We start from the raw sequence: 15,000 nt of genomic DNA, 5'->3' as shown, positions 1-15,000 counted from the left end.
GGGGTGTGATAAAAGATCACACACAGAATTGGCAAGAATTTACACACACACACAAACAAATAGCCCTTATCAATTCACGTGAAAGATCAGATAAGCCCATTATCTAGCATCGTACGTAACAGTGTGTGACAAGAGCGTGGGGAAGGAGATACAGGAGCACGAGGAACTGTGGTGGAAGTCACGATGAGGAAATTCAGAAGAAAAAAAATACAGATTGAAAAAAATTATCTGCAGATTTCTGGTCTAAGGGAAAACGGTGTGCCCAGAGATAGCACTGTGCCCTGCTGCCTGTTTAGAATGTAGAGCATCTCTGAAGTCAAAGAGCTGAAGAAATGAGTCCATGGAGAAAAGCTTGTTTTGTGCTCACCATGTACCCATCGCTGCACTGGCATGTGGCTGCCCATCACCAGGACCTGGTCTCCTTTGCTCAGGAACAAGTCCTTGGAGAGGACACATGTCTGGTAGCACAGCCAATTCACTGCCCTCACTGCTCTTCATCGGTGAGCTGAGCACAAGTCCTCTGCAAACTGCAAAGGAGAGGAGCCTACAAAGGTGTTTTAATAGTAGCACCTTATGACTCTTCGTCTCAGCAGTGTGATACAGAATTTGTGTAGTTAGGGTGTTTAGCTTTAACAGGAATTCAGAACTCAAAAGTGTTTAACATAGAAACTTTTGAGAAAACAAGTTTCTTTAATATAATTTCTTTAATACACAGTGAATCTATACCCAAGTATTTCTCTTGCATTGCAGAATAATTTGGAGCAAAGTTTATCCCATTCAAGATTCAGGTATAGAAAGGCATATGGAAAAGATGGAAGAATAAATGGTCCACCTAGAAATCACCTTTGAATACCCATTAGTACTTTTGGTCTCAACAGGCATCCCCAACATTGTAAACAGCCTGCAGGGAGCATATAGCAGAAAGGACCATGGTCCTGCTTTTCCTTTCCAGGTGCCTACACATACAACATCCTGCAAGGAAGGTAGAGATTGAATATTCTCCAGAGAAAGGGGAGGTCTCGTGCCAGCTCATGTCACCTGCCAAATCCCCCCTTTCAGGGAAGTCTCAGCTGGCTGGTGTTTTTCTGCCCCCTTGTACTGGCATGTAGCAGAGAATTTGGCTTACATTTGTGCTGAATGGGGAGTGAGTTCCTAGAGGGAAACCACATCTTTGCAAAGCAACTGATTCTGGCAAATTTAATCCAAAAAGGTGAAAGCGGTGGGTAGATAAGACAGACTGAAAACAAAAGCTTAAAATGCAAGTGTTTATACAGCCTTAACTAAAAGGTACCAGATACGATAAAAAGCCCATAGGATGTAAAATAACAGTTTTAAAATGGATACTTCTTAGCAGTGTGTAAGAGAAGTTATCTAATACTCCCAAGGAAAACCATGTTCACCAAGGGTGCAGTATAGATGACAAATGGTGAATGAAACATTGCCATGAAAGTGTATGTAGAGAGATCTGATTAAGTAGAAGCTGACTTCTTGACCACCTAAAGCAAAAAGAAAATAGTCTAACTTCATTTTCATGCAAGCTAGGGTTATGTTTGAGAGCAGGTATTAGTTTCTTCTGAGCAGCAAACAAGAAAGTTGATGAAATACTCCAGGAAGTTCAGATTTAAAAGTTAACTGGAAGGGGGTTTGGATGTATATGTTCTTCTTTAGTTGTTCATTCATTGCTGAAACCTGAGCTTGAAACTTCTTCCAACAGCCATGGATTTGGGATATTGAACCCTTCCAGTGGAAGATGCACTGTTCCTTAATCATTGTTTTTGAAAGTGTGCAGAAATTTTGAGCATAAAGACCTCTCAAATGTGAAAATTCTCCTCCTATAGTGAACATCACAGCATTATTTTTTTTCTATCTGTCTTCTAAAATGTTTTTTCAAAGGGCCATAAGTTGATAGTCCAGAGAAGTCATCTCCAATTTTGATAACAGGAAAAAAGATGCCTCTGTAGGTACCTTTGTAACCTTGAGCTCAAAAGCCAGATACAGTTTTGAGGAGCAGTTTGTTATGTTTAAAGTGTGGGCAGAGTCTGTAGCAAGTATTCCAAGAGCATTAGTGGCCTCATGGACTTCTTTTCAGTTCCCCTCCTGACCAGTCTCTGGGTGAGATGTGGGTCACTGAAGTTTCAGAAGAACTGTCGGGCAGATGCATGCTGAACACGAACCTACCAATTGTGAAATTTTTAGTATGTAACAAACATTTCAAGCCATGGCAAAGTGGCAAGAATTAAATGAGCACTGTGACATTGACCTGAAAGGCACCAAGAGACCTCAGGAATGCACTGGCCCCAGGGGTTTGAAGCACCAGGATATACCTTCCCGAATATTAGAGAAAACCAAAATATTTAATGGAATATCCCAAGTTGGAAGGGATAATCAAGTCTGACTCCTGTACTATTTGCATATAGTACTTGCAATACTTTGTCTTTCTGTAAAACTTCAAATCTGTTTTTCTAAAATCAGAGTATTCAGCATCTGATCTTGCAGGTGGAGAAACTGAGGCAGAAGGTGAATAACCAGCTTTTGCAGCAAATCTCAGGTACCTTTTGAAGTGCCCAGCTGCAATGCATCTGCCCCAGGTACCCTTTGTGTTGCCCAGCTGTGATGTCTCTGCCCCAGCTTCTTCTTGCTTTTCCCATTCAAGGTTCAGGTAACTGTTGCTATGGGACAGCGAGGAGCAATGGCATCTATGTTTAAATCGTGTACTTAAATTTTCATTAGCTGATAAGTCTGATGAGCTGGAAGTGGAGTATTTTTTATCTTTCCAAAAGATTGCATTTCTGCCAATCATACTGGAAGATACACAGAGGGTAGTGAAGGTGTTAGGTTTTGAGTGGTATTTTTTCTCATCTGTTTTCAATTGCCCAGGCTGCTGATTAATAGTTGAAGCATTTTGCTCATTTGGTATCAGCAGTGTAATAAAGGAGAGGGGAACTATCTCAGAAACACAAAGAGTGAAAATATTTTGTGATCTGTTCTCACTCAGATGTGTACTTCAAATTGCATTCCCTCAGTTGAGGGAAATAATTTCAGTTACCCTGGTCACAGTAGAAAGCAGTCCTCTTTTTGAAAGCCTTTTTTCATTAATGTAGATATGTTTCTGAGATGAGAGACGATGTTTCTTCTAATTACGATTACATGTAGTTAATTTCCTTTTTTAAAAGCTCGGTGTGAAAGGCAGTTTCCTTTAAAAAGGGGGGGAAAAAAAGAAAAAAAAAAAAAGTGATACAGCTGATGTTCCTGTTGCCTTAGCAACAGATTTATTTATTAGGGTCTGAAATGACATGAGTTAATATACCACATACCTGCTGATCGGCAAACTCTCCTATTTCAGCTCCAGTTGACAATTAAGTCCTGGACAGCTACAGCCAGGGGTTAATGTTACTCATTAGGAGAACTAGGTCATTACTGGGAAATCAAGGCACTTAAGGCAGCATGGATAAAATACAAAATTCAACATCTCAAGGAGTGAGGGGTTTTATGTTAATTAACCTTATTTTCCTTTCATTAAAAAAAATCTTTCATATATGCATATGACAGTGGATCAATTAATTGGAAAAAAAAAAAAAGTAAGCTGTAGTTTACTTTCCTCTCCTAGTTGTCTTCATTTCCTTTGGAAGGGTTTCATTATTTTATGGAAAATTCTTATGTCTATATGATGAGTAAAAAGGGTATTAAAATTAAGAAGGGAATCATCATGGAAATCAGCTTTACCACAAGGGAATGAGCAAATAAAAGCCTTGGAAATGAAAATAAATAAGCTTTGCTAATACCTCACCTAAGGAGCAGAATATAAGCCCATCAGAGCTTGGAGATATTTAGAGGTACTTCTTTGCTTCTTTATTAAGCAGTTACATAGTTATTTGACCTTCAGAAACCGAAACTTTAGAGAACTAAATCCAAGTTGTTGGTAAATACTCTATTTACAGAAGGCTGTTCAGTGGTGTAGTGCACAGTCACTCCTGTAGTTAGTAATGGGCTGCTGGTTTCCAGTGAAATTAAATATATTCTCTGAAAGTTTTATTAAGATATCTGAGTGGGAGTTTTAACTTGATAAGTCATAAGTGATTTAATAAAGCTCTCCTGAAAGCCTTTATTTACTAACTTTTAGCAGGCTTCATTCTGATATTGGAGAACTTAATAGGCTGAAAAATAATCATATTAAAATAAAACTTTTTTTTTTTTTTTTTTTTTTTTTTTTTTTTTACTCACTGCTTCCTCAAATACATCTAGTTCTTTCACTTCTACTAAGAACTGTACTTTCTTTTCTCTATTTAATCTCTGTGGCCCAATTCTGCTCCTCATTATGTGTAGATAAATTTGGTGTAAACCCTTTTTCCCCTCCTGCAAAGTCATGGTTAAAGCAACACCTTACCTGGGGTGCACATAGTAAGAGCAGTAAGAGATCGTAAGAGCACTGCTATCTGCAACAGAAGCAAAACTCAAGCCCTTTGAGTGGTTTTCTGCTACGGGGGATGTTTTTGCACTCCAAAGTACCCCACAGCCATGTGTTTCTATTTCCAAAGCCATCTTCACTTGATTAGTATGGCAATAATTTACTGAAAAACCCCAAGGTGGCCGGTGGGCACGGTGCTGAGTGTGACTCACCAGAGGTGATCTCCTGCTGATGTGGCCCTGCTTCAAGGACAGGAGTGTGGTGAGAAGAGGTCTGCAGAGCAATGTGAAGGAAGCCCTTGAGCTTAGCATGTCACACTGCTCAAACGTGAAGGTATGGCGGTGAGACAGAAAGAATTTTTAAATATCCGGAAAAAGGGAAATAACTTGAAGATTCGGCTTAAAATATCACAGGTAGAAACCTTCCTTCTTCATTCCCTCTGTACTACCCAAACACTTGTGAGACTGCCATGTTAGTGCTGTCCTCTGAAGACTCTCAGGACAAAGTTTCAACCTTGGCTGAAAAACTGATTTTGAGTTAAAGTAAGACTGGAAGATGTTAGATTATTGTTTGTTTGGAGTCAGTGTATCACAGTTTGCCATAAATCTCCAGTAAGCTTGTCTCTCCCCTTTTCCATGATAGGAAACTCATTTTGTGGTGTCTTTCTTCTCTGGGCCACAGAGAAAAACAGATCTTTTAGCAGAAGTGCATGTGAACTAGTGGAACCAAGGAGCCCTTTTGTGGCTCTGGAGGAAGGGGGCTTAAACTCTCCCACCTATTGCCATCAAAACAATCTTTCTGCCCCATTTTCCCAGACCTTCCTCGGTGTTTCTTTGCCATGCTGTTTTTGCGTAGCTGGTCATATTGATCAGATCTTATTTGTCCCTACTGCTTTTTGTGGTTCACTTCTAAGGGCTTTAGTCAAACTAGAACAGCACACATTTCTATTGCCACTTTCTGCCCCTTCATCCGCCCCTCTTCTACCACTGTCTTTTTCTTAACCAAATCTTCCCCATTTTCTCACGGTTTCATATTTTTAATGCATATAAACCAATTCTTTATTCTGCAAAGTTCCAGGAATGTTATTCGGAGTCCAGCAGAGAAATCATTGAAAGTGAAGACAAGATCTGTGTTTTCACAGACGCTGGATCCTGCCTGGGTTTCAGCAGCCTGACCTGTGAAGGTAGGAGAGGTCTTGCTTGGCTTTGGCCTGATGTGTGTCCAAGACACGTGGACCACTCAGTGACCAGACACCAGAAGAAAATTTTGCAGTCTTGCCTACATTTTTAGGAAGATCTTCACAAGGGCAACAAAGAGCGTGTCTTTGACACAAAATCAAACCACTCAAATATTCAGTTCTCACTCTAAAACAAAAAGAGGCTTGAATACTTAAAACAGAGGCTTCTTTGAAATTTAATATATGTAAGATGTGCTTTGCGGTTTCATTGGGTGGTAGGATTTTAAATCATGTTCTTTGGATGTTCTGGAAAAATTTTGGCAGAATTTTTCTGGAAGGCTGTAGTCCAAGATAGCTTCAGTCCTGGGAAACATCATAAAGAAGGACAGAAGGGGTTTTGCAGTAAGTCCCAGGCAAAATCAGTAGATGATGCCACCTTTTGTAATATGCAGCACCCATCACCAAAGTATGTGAATACCTTCTGAGAAACAAAAATCTAATTATTCGTAAGCCAATGATCTAATATTATTCCTTATTTTCACCAATAATGGGGGATTATGTTTCTTCTGTTTCTTCCTTCAAAGCTCCTTTTAATTAATTCCTTCTTACTGCACTGCAACTATTTGATTTTCTTCTCTCGTTCCCTTCTTTTTCTCCCCCACTTTCCTCTTCTTCATGTTTTCACCCTTTCTTTTTCCTTTTGTCTTCTGTAATCTCTGCTTTTTCTTGCTTGCAGTTGTGCAAAAACTTGACTCGATGAAATTAGTTCATTCCGTGTTCTGAAAGCTGTGAGATTTGGAGCTGTTTTAATCTCTTTGAATAATGAGTTTCAGGCCTTGGTCTTGGTGCCAAGAAAGTTCCTGCTTAGGAGCTTCATCCTTGGAGAGGACAGCTGCACAAATCCACAAAGGACGAGTTATTTTAGGTACCTGTGCTAACTCCCCTCAGGGTATTGCTCTGTTACCAGGGCTTGCTTTTTGACCCCAATGGATTATTTGAGGGAGTATTAAATAGTCATAGTTTTGTGATGCAAGCTCACCATGAAAATGAGAGAGGAGCAGAGCATCAAGACAGGGCCTTGTACAGTGGGTTTGCCATTCTCAGGCAAACGTGTAATGTATTTTTTATGTAGTGATTTACGTTCGATTCTTCTGTTCTTCCAAGGAACCACCCGAGTAAATTCTTAGCCGTTTATTATCATATTAATACCCATCGTTTATTACCATGGCATGATTTTTCATAGCATGTTGAATTACAATAGGATATGCTGTGTGTGGTTATCAGAGCTGTCAGGGTCACTCAGATTATTTTATCTGGCCTACCACGGCTCCCAACAACAGGAAACCATTTGTTATGTTACCTTTGCAACACAAAAGAAAGTTCATGTAAATTTTTCCTCCAAGAAACTATTTGGTGGTAGTCCATAGCGGTTACTGGATTCCACTAAAAATTCGACAGAAATGTTTTTCATCTGAATCCTGCGCTTGTGAAAAGCTAGGTTCACTAATTTGGAGCAAAAGAAATGAAAAAAGGCAACAGAATGAAAGTGCATTGATTTCTACACCAAAGTAACTGAGACCAAACGCCGGTCTTTGTCTTCAAAGGTTAATCTCTCTTTAAGAAATAAGCAGGAGGCTCAATGACTGATGCTGATCCCGAGGTTTCTTTGGTTAGAGAATGTACAATATTTTATTTTGAGTTTTTTCTCCATGAATTGTGAGGGGAGAGGAAGAAGAATCTAAACAATAAACTCCCAAGGTTCTTTTTTTATGAATCTCTTCTAGATAACACAAGATAGGAGAAAATGCTTTTCCAGCGTAAAGCAAAATGCCACCCATTTTTCTCAGGCCAGCAATTTGAAAAAATCAGAAGGTAAAATACACACTCCTCACTGTAAATACGTCATGGGATATAATAGAAAATAAAACACTGTCTTTGCTGGTTCTGTTCAGCTGCTCTTTGCCTGTATACTGCCACCTCTGAATTCCTTGGCCTGCACAGGTATTTTGCAAGCACAGGTGAGGATCAGAACCTTTTCTTCTACTTGTAGGACCTCAAAATTTGGCTAGAATTTATTCTGTAGTGTCATTTTTCCAGTGACACTTAGGCAAAAACCTTTGCTTCTAGCTGACTCCATTTTCTATTAACTGAGGGGGTATTGGAGATTGTGGCAACTTTTGATGCTGATGATGCCAGACAATGTTTAGAGGCACAATTACAGCAGTCATTTTGTAAGCGTATCAGCTGAAGAAGGAAACTCATTGGACTTAACTACATATTTACACTGTACCTCTGCCTCATATTGGAAATGTAAAAAGATGGAAAAATACTGTGATAAATTGAATAAATGGAAAGCAATTAACTTTTCCTTCATGTTTGCATTTTCATAGTTATTTCTTTTTCCCCTGTTTCATTTCTAATAGCTCTTTCCTGGCAGTAATATTTCCTCTTTTGCAGTTATCATGAGCATTGTTACCAGAAATTTGGTATTAGAATTTTAATTTTTTCTGTCCCTATTTTTTTTTTAATCTTAACACAGAAAATGTATATTAAAGTCATTTGATTTAGGAAAGTCCTCTGCCCTTCATGAAAATAATTACTTGAATATATTTCATTTGATGCATTGAATAGGCTCGTAACTTAGTCCTCTTACTTTAGGATGAATATTATCCTCCAGAAGTATGTACTGACTCCGATCCTCGCCACTTTTCTGTAAATGAAAGCTCCTCTAAAACCTTATCTTACAGATGAGGAAACCTTGGCAGAGCGGTCCCGTGGGAAATCAGTGAAATCAGTGTCAGGAAAAGCCCAGAACTCTGTGATTCTCTGTTTTTAAGGCCATGCTTATTTTTTTTTTGCCACAACACTGATACTGTCTAAGTTATCGGATTATAATAAACCTATGTTCACATGTTGCAGATTTAATGTGAAATGTCAAAGTGTACCATAGTAAACAGTGCAATGCAGTGTTAAATCACTGATATTTTTCTGTAGGTGAGGTTTTACATGAAATGGAGCCCCATTTCTGGCTCGATCTTGTGCATTTAAGGACTGCACCATTCATTGATGTGCTGCTGCTCATTTCTTGAGAATGCCTTGGACAGGAGGCTGATGTCATGTGAGTCCTCTTATCAGCCTGTGGCATCCTTCATCACCCTCCCCAAGTCTGTATATCAACCAAAGCAGTTCAGAACCTCAAGTTCCTGCTTTTATCACCCAAACAATGTTCCTGGGATAAAGGCACCTTCCAGCTCCTGGCTCTGTGTGCGATGGAGGGGCAGATCTTGCCTTGCTGCTCACACAGCTCTCAGCACCAGTTTTTCTTCTGCCCATGCTTTTCTTCTCTTTCATTGTTTCAGAACTTTTAAGTACTACAAAGATTTTCACACGTTTTCTACCTCCTTGTCCTTGTTTCTTTTGTTCTGCGTCCTCCTCACTGTCCCTTGCTTCTCTTCTGACATTGCTGGGTGTCTGTCCTCTCTATCTTCTCTGCCTCTTCAGTTCTTCTCCTTTAATTACCATGCAGTTTTATTTTTGCTTCCTAATTCATATCTGTACCGATATTTTTCTGACCTTTTCTCTACCACTGATAGCACTCTCAAGTGCTGTCTGCAGCTTCTGTTTCCATCACAGTCTGATTCTTCTGTATTCTTTTGTTTTTCCCAGCTATGTACCTTTTCCTTTTTCTTTTCTATTTACTGTGTACTTTTTCTCCCCTGAGTTTGAACATGCCATCATTTTTAAATTCTCAACTTGAGCATTTCTGTTCTTTGATATTTCTTCTCTTCTTGTGCTTCTGTCTCTTTACATTCTTTTGCCTATCTTCTCTGGCCCGCGTGCTGCCAAACTCACTCCTCACTTTTTCACCTTCCCAGAACTAAATAGACCAGCTGCGGTGAAGCTGTCATCCACTTTAAGATCTGGGTCTTAGAAACTTTATTTCCTTAAACTTAATTATTGATTTTGTGCTCCCAGATTTCCTTTCCTGCTCCTGCCCCTATACCCTGCTGCAGCCTTTCAGAGGCTGATGTCCCTTGTCCTCCCTTTTCCTCTGTGGGTGTCCTGGCTTGCCAGTCCTCTGTCTCCAAAAGTGATACCCAACTTCACAAATAATGAATGCCATTCTAGTGGTTTTATTTTTTTGTGAGCCATTTTCTGGCAGAAATTGCAGGTAGCATGAATTTGTGTTTTAGCTCTTGGTGTGTAGACTATAAAAGTGATAAAATGCTAGTTTAACTTGTGAAAAATTTGTACTTGTGTTAGTAATGCCATTTCTGAATGCCACCTGTGTGTCTGTCTGACATTCAGGTGATTTCATGAAATGGGGGGGCAGAAGGAGATGTACCCAGGTTGGGGCAGCTGGAGCTGCTGCTCTTTTTCCACTTTTTTTGTACTGATGCTTGCTATAGACTGCTCCTCGGTGAGCTGGACATGGTGCTGCTTGTCCTGCCTGGGCTTTCAGGGTGCTTTGCTTTGCTTAGGATTGTGTAGACAATGTTGTGAATTGCTTGGATTTAAATCATTGTAAAAAAAATGAAACATGACCATGTGCACTCACAGTTTTGAATTCTCTACCACTCAAATGCTAAATGTCTTAAGAAGATTAAGATCAAGCTTTTTAATATTGCTTTTAGCTGAGCTTATTTGTAACCCTTTCAGAATATGTCATACCTTGGGAGATGGCACAACAGGACTGCTGTTATCACAGGCATTACATACCCTTGATGCGGTATTTTCTGAAGTATTAAGACTTTCTCCCTGGCTCAGCACTTTCTTGTTACTGATTAACTTGCATAAATCATAGTTTTTAAACTCATTTTTTTTACGAAAATAAACTGCCTTCATTTTGCCCCTTTGAGCAAATTCTGTCTCTCCTGCACAACTCTTCTACTTTGTAATTGCATAGCTATATGTGTCTTTCTCCAAATCCTAAATAACTGGGATTATCACCAAGTGTGAAAAGTTTACATACACTTAAAAAATTAAACTTAAGTCACAGAAGACCATCTGGGCCTCTTACTGAATTTCACTCAAATTTAAGAGATGAATATGCACAGAATAATATAAAGGGCCAGATTCTGATATTTCTTTCTTTCTTTTTCTTCCCATCCCTGGTCAGGGTGTAGGCATCCTGCTGCAGAAGGGAGTAACTCCAGGTGAGCTGGTCTATATGCGTTCTCCATCCAAGTCCAGCAAAGGGCAAGGCTCAAGGGCTCAGGCTGAATTCACAAAATCCCTGAAAAGCAGAAAGGGGTTTTGAAAACTTTTGCTATTGACTGTGTAGTGGAGCCTCGTCGTAGTTGCATTTTTAATCATTTTAGGCTGAAAAGAGGGATGTCAAGTCATCAATTAATCCTGACAGCATCCTTCTGTGGTGAAAAAATAATACTGTCACACCCATTTTATAAACAAAATCTAAAGCAGAGATAATGGAGGCTCGATACTGATGCTGCTGATACTGCAGCCCTCCCGTTCCTCGCCTGTGGACGGTCTGGAAAGTTTTGTTTCAGACTGCAAGGGGAAGTCGCTGTAAGTCAGGAGGAACCGTGGGCTGTGCTCCCACACCCAGACCGCTAAACCTCAGCCAGTTCTTATGAGAGGCTTAAAGTGTCTCTCTTGAAACGTGTTTGGGACACAAAAATTAAAAAAAAAAAACTCGAGTAATCCTAGGTAAAAAAAATAAATGAATAAACAAATTACGGTGCAGTATCTAAACGTGGAAATTGAGCATCTCCAACAGCCGTGCTCTCAATGCAAAGCTAGGTAAAAGGAGGAAGCATATGGTGCCGGTGTCCATTTTGTGGCAGTTTACAGCTGGAGTTTGGTCATTCTCATGTTTTCATGTTCTTACGATGAAATTTAGACACATTCGTACTCTGCCCAGTTCTTATGTTTCCTGTACCAGATGCATATCAGATCCAGTAAAAATATAAGAGGATTTCAAGTACTTAAACAGCAAAACCAGACCCTAGAATCAAATTAGCTAAATTTTCCTCAAAACATAATATCTTAAAAGAAAATTTTGTATTTTTATTTCAGCCTTTTATACGATTTTGCAGCTCTTCCTAAGGAAGTGGAGCATATATATAATTAATACCGTTTAATAAAGCTCCAAAATGCAACAGATGCAGCCAAAAGTGCACGTCATTTTGAGCAGATCTTTAGAGAACAGACATTCCATATTGTGTTCATCTTTTTCCACGATCACTGCTATGACAATCTGGTGTGTTTAGCAGTTGTTGCTGAGTAAGGCAGACTGGATCGTATATGATTTTCTCCATGTCAGCCAAGAAGCGCAGCACTCTTTGGTGCGGCAAAGAGTTGGTCTTGTGCTAGTTAGTCCTTTCTACCAGGAGTAGCTACACCTTTAGTAACTGGTGAGTGGAGTAATGATTGCAAGCTGTAGGTACATGTGCTGGAAGTTTGCTGTAGGTCTTAGCAAAGTGACTGGAAATAAAATGGCCATGGTGTGAAAAAGCCGCAGGCACTGACAGCTCAGACGGTATGACCTCCCAAATAAAAAAGCTCTGAGATTCACAAAACGTGTCCCTAAAACCTCCGGGTATCATATAAAAGTTAAATATTTTCAGAGGGGATATGGAAGGAGGTTCACCTACATCAGAAAACCCATACGAAAGGCTCCAGTGCAGAGGAAACGTTTCCCCTTTCAGCATTCCTTCTGGGTGCCAAATTTTCCTTCTGTTCTTCCCCACCTATTAAACAAAGCTGCAACTTCCAATTCCTATCAGTTTTCCTAAATATGTGCAGCTTATGTGGCTTCTCCGAGCTGCAAGGCTTCACGTTCTCCTGCCAGCTCCTTGACAATGTGGCTCCAACAGCATCCTCCACTCTTGGCTGCCTCTGGGACCCCTGGTCTCTTCTGGAAAGGGAGAAGGAAAGCATATCCTTTTCTGGAAGGACTTTGTGTGACTGCGAAGCCGATAGCGCGGCTGTGAAAAGCTTGGAAGGCTCTGTGCGAGCGTCGTGGCTCTGTCTGTCGGGACCGGCTTCCCTGCGTACGTGGATGTTGGGTTCCACCCCGGGATGAGAAGCTGGGCTTGGCATAGCTCGGCGTCGCATACAGGGTGTGCTCGACAGGATCACCACCAAAAATCTGCCCAAAAGGGAAACTGAGGCGAGCAGGAAACACAGTCCTGCACGACACAGGCTCACAGCACCACCGCTTTTCTCCCTGCAAACTTTCCCATTTCCAATAGGCGCTCCCTTCCAGCCAAGTCTGAATCATCTCTTGTAATCCCCCTTCAGCTCTTTCAGCTGAGCACTTGGAGGGAACTGAAATGCTGCAAATACACCAACACACAGAATTTACCTGCCAGAAACAGGTGGCTACTTCAGCCCAAGCAAACCGGTGGGCAGTTATCACTCTTTTTTTTATCAGCTGAAGGAAATTTCTCTCTCCCAGTCAGCGATCCTAGCCACTCTGGTTGCTGGAACCCCCGTGAAAACTCCTGGTTCGCAGATGTGAAACAAATTAGGAAGCTTATGCTGTTGCATTCCTCTTTATTATTGGGAACAAAACAAATCTGGGAGATGCAGAACTTCTTAAAGTAATTATTGTCTGGCTTCCTTTTTTTTTTTTTTTTTTTTTTTTTTTTTTAAAAAAATGCAACTGATTCTGAGAACTGCACAGTTTCTGACGAGTTTTCAGCCTAGGAAAGTCACATTAATTATAAGATTAATTTGTTTTAATTCCCTAAACCAAAAATATTGACTGAATAAGAAATTAACACATGTAGAGCTGCAGATGTCATTTGGCTTCAGATTTCCTGATTGATATAATTATTAATCTTTCATATAGCAGTGTGACAAACCTACAGATTCATTCTAGAAAATTAGTCTGTGAGGAAAGACACCAGGGCAGCTGAGCTGTAGATTTTCCCTTAATACAGGAAGGAAAACAGTGGAATTTTCTAAATAATAAATAAACCCAAAATATTTTAAAGACATATGGTGCACATCTGTCTGAAATACAATAATTTAAAGCAGAATAATTAAATGCAAGATATAATATTCACCTTTGTGTGGGGGAAGTCTCTCATTTAATCTTTAATAAAACATACCAAATTTTAGAAATTTAGATCATTTGTGGTGACTGTTGTGACTATTCCTTCTGTCCTAGTAAAGACAGTAGACAAGCAAATTGTTTTTTCCTTTGTTAAATAACTAAATTTGTGTTTCAAGGCATTGACTGTCATACCTATACAAACCTTTAGTATTATCTTCAGCTGAAATTATAAATAAATACAGGTTTCTTGTTCACTAGTTTAACTTCCAGTTACATCCCTGAAAGTCTAAAGGTAGAAAAAGCCTCATGTTAGTTCTTTCCTTCTTGATCTAAAGCACTAAACAGATCAGAAGCTTTCCATTAGTACATGGATTCATAAAATTCCAGTTTTGGAAATCCTAAGTTTCTAGCAAAAGTTTTTGATTAGCATATTGCTCCTGAAAAAAGCGACAATAAGCTATAATGGAGATGGTATACGTATCTTTTGACAGATAAAAAATAAAGATTATATATTTTCTTTCCTACCTTATCCTTTCTTTAGTGTGCTTTTGCCTTCAGCTGGATGTGATATTCAGTCCTTCTCACTTTAAAAAGTTCATAATTTAAGGAGTAAAGTAAAAAGTTGGCAATTTGAGGAATAAAGACATTTGAGGACAGGGAGGGATGTAAGAATCTGATGAAACTGAGTTTTGATCCTGAGTGCTGGCTTGATGAAAATATTCAACCATGCTGCATAAATAAAGAGGGAATTTATGCTGAAGAGCTTTAGTCCCTCAAAGTGGAACTGAAGATAAATAGTGTTCTGGTAAACAGAAAACAATTCCACAAGTAAACATAAGTGATGCTGAGATAAGTTCTGTTTATTTCAAGGGAACATGACAAAGATCCTGAAACTTTCTTTAAAGTGCTGCTGAAACTGAAAGAGAAAGAACTACCTTTTCATGTGTCCGTCCTCGGAGAGTGTTTCACTGATGTTCCAGGTACCTTTTTTTTTTTTCTTTTTTAATATAAAGTTACCATAAAATAGGTATTTCCAGAAGGAATTTTCAAGTGCGTATTTTCCTACACTAGTGAAAAGAACGTGTTTAAAATCTTCATAGTTGTGAAAGTAAATATTGATATATTACAAAATCAAAATGATTAGAGACAGCAAGCATTTTTCTTTTTACTCGGCAGGGCAAGACCGTGTTTATGAGTTGTGTTTCGGTAACACATCTATATTTATGTAAGTCTACAAATAGGTGTAAATGATTGGATGGTTCAGATAGGAAATAAAATCTTTCAGGTCTTGGTCACTCATCTGAAATCCAGACCAAGATTTTAGCAGGTGAAAACACTTAGTTCCCTTTCAAACATAAGGTTAAGAAGTTGTGTGGAGAGCTTCTGGTTTGT

The 15,000-nt window shown here is 39.4% G+C and overlaps 1 protein-coding gene across 22 annotated transcripts in view; it reads left to right on the top strand.

Moving 5' to 3' along the window:
• The window catches only part of GTDC1 (glycosyltransferase like domain containing 1), a 219,584-nt gene that overhangs the window by 146,408 nt on the left and 58,176 nt on the right, over window positions 1-15,000 (top strand). For 19 of the 22 annotated variants that reach the window (XM_084523854.1, XM_084523850.1, XM_084523866.1 and 16 more), the window contains one exon: window positions 14,479-14,588. The exons of the other annotated variants lie outside the window; for them this stretch is intronic. In XM_084523854.1, the coding sequence (XP_084379980.1) occupies window positions 14,479-14,588 (110 nt within the window). The remainder of the gene's footprint in view (window positions 1-14,478; window positions 14,589-15,000) is intronic. 22 annotated transcript variants of the gene reach the window in all.

Source organism: Aythya ferina, assembly GCF_964211825.1.
Source record: "Aythya ferina genome assembly, chromosome: 6".
Lineage (NCBI taxonomy): Eukaryota > Metazoa > Chordata > Aves > Anseriformes > Anatidae > Aythya > Aythya ferina.
This window is presented reverse-complemented; position numbering and strand designations above follow the sequence as displayed.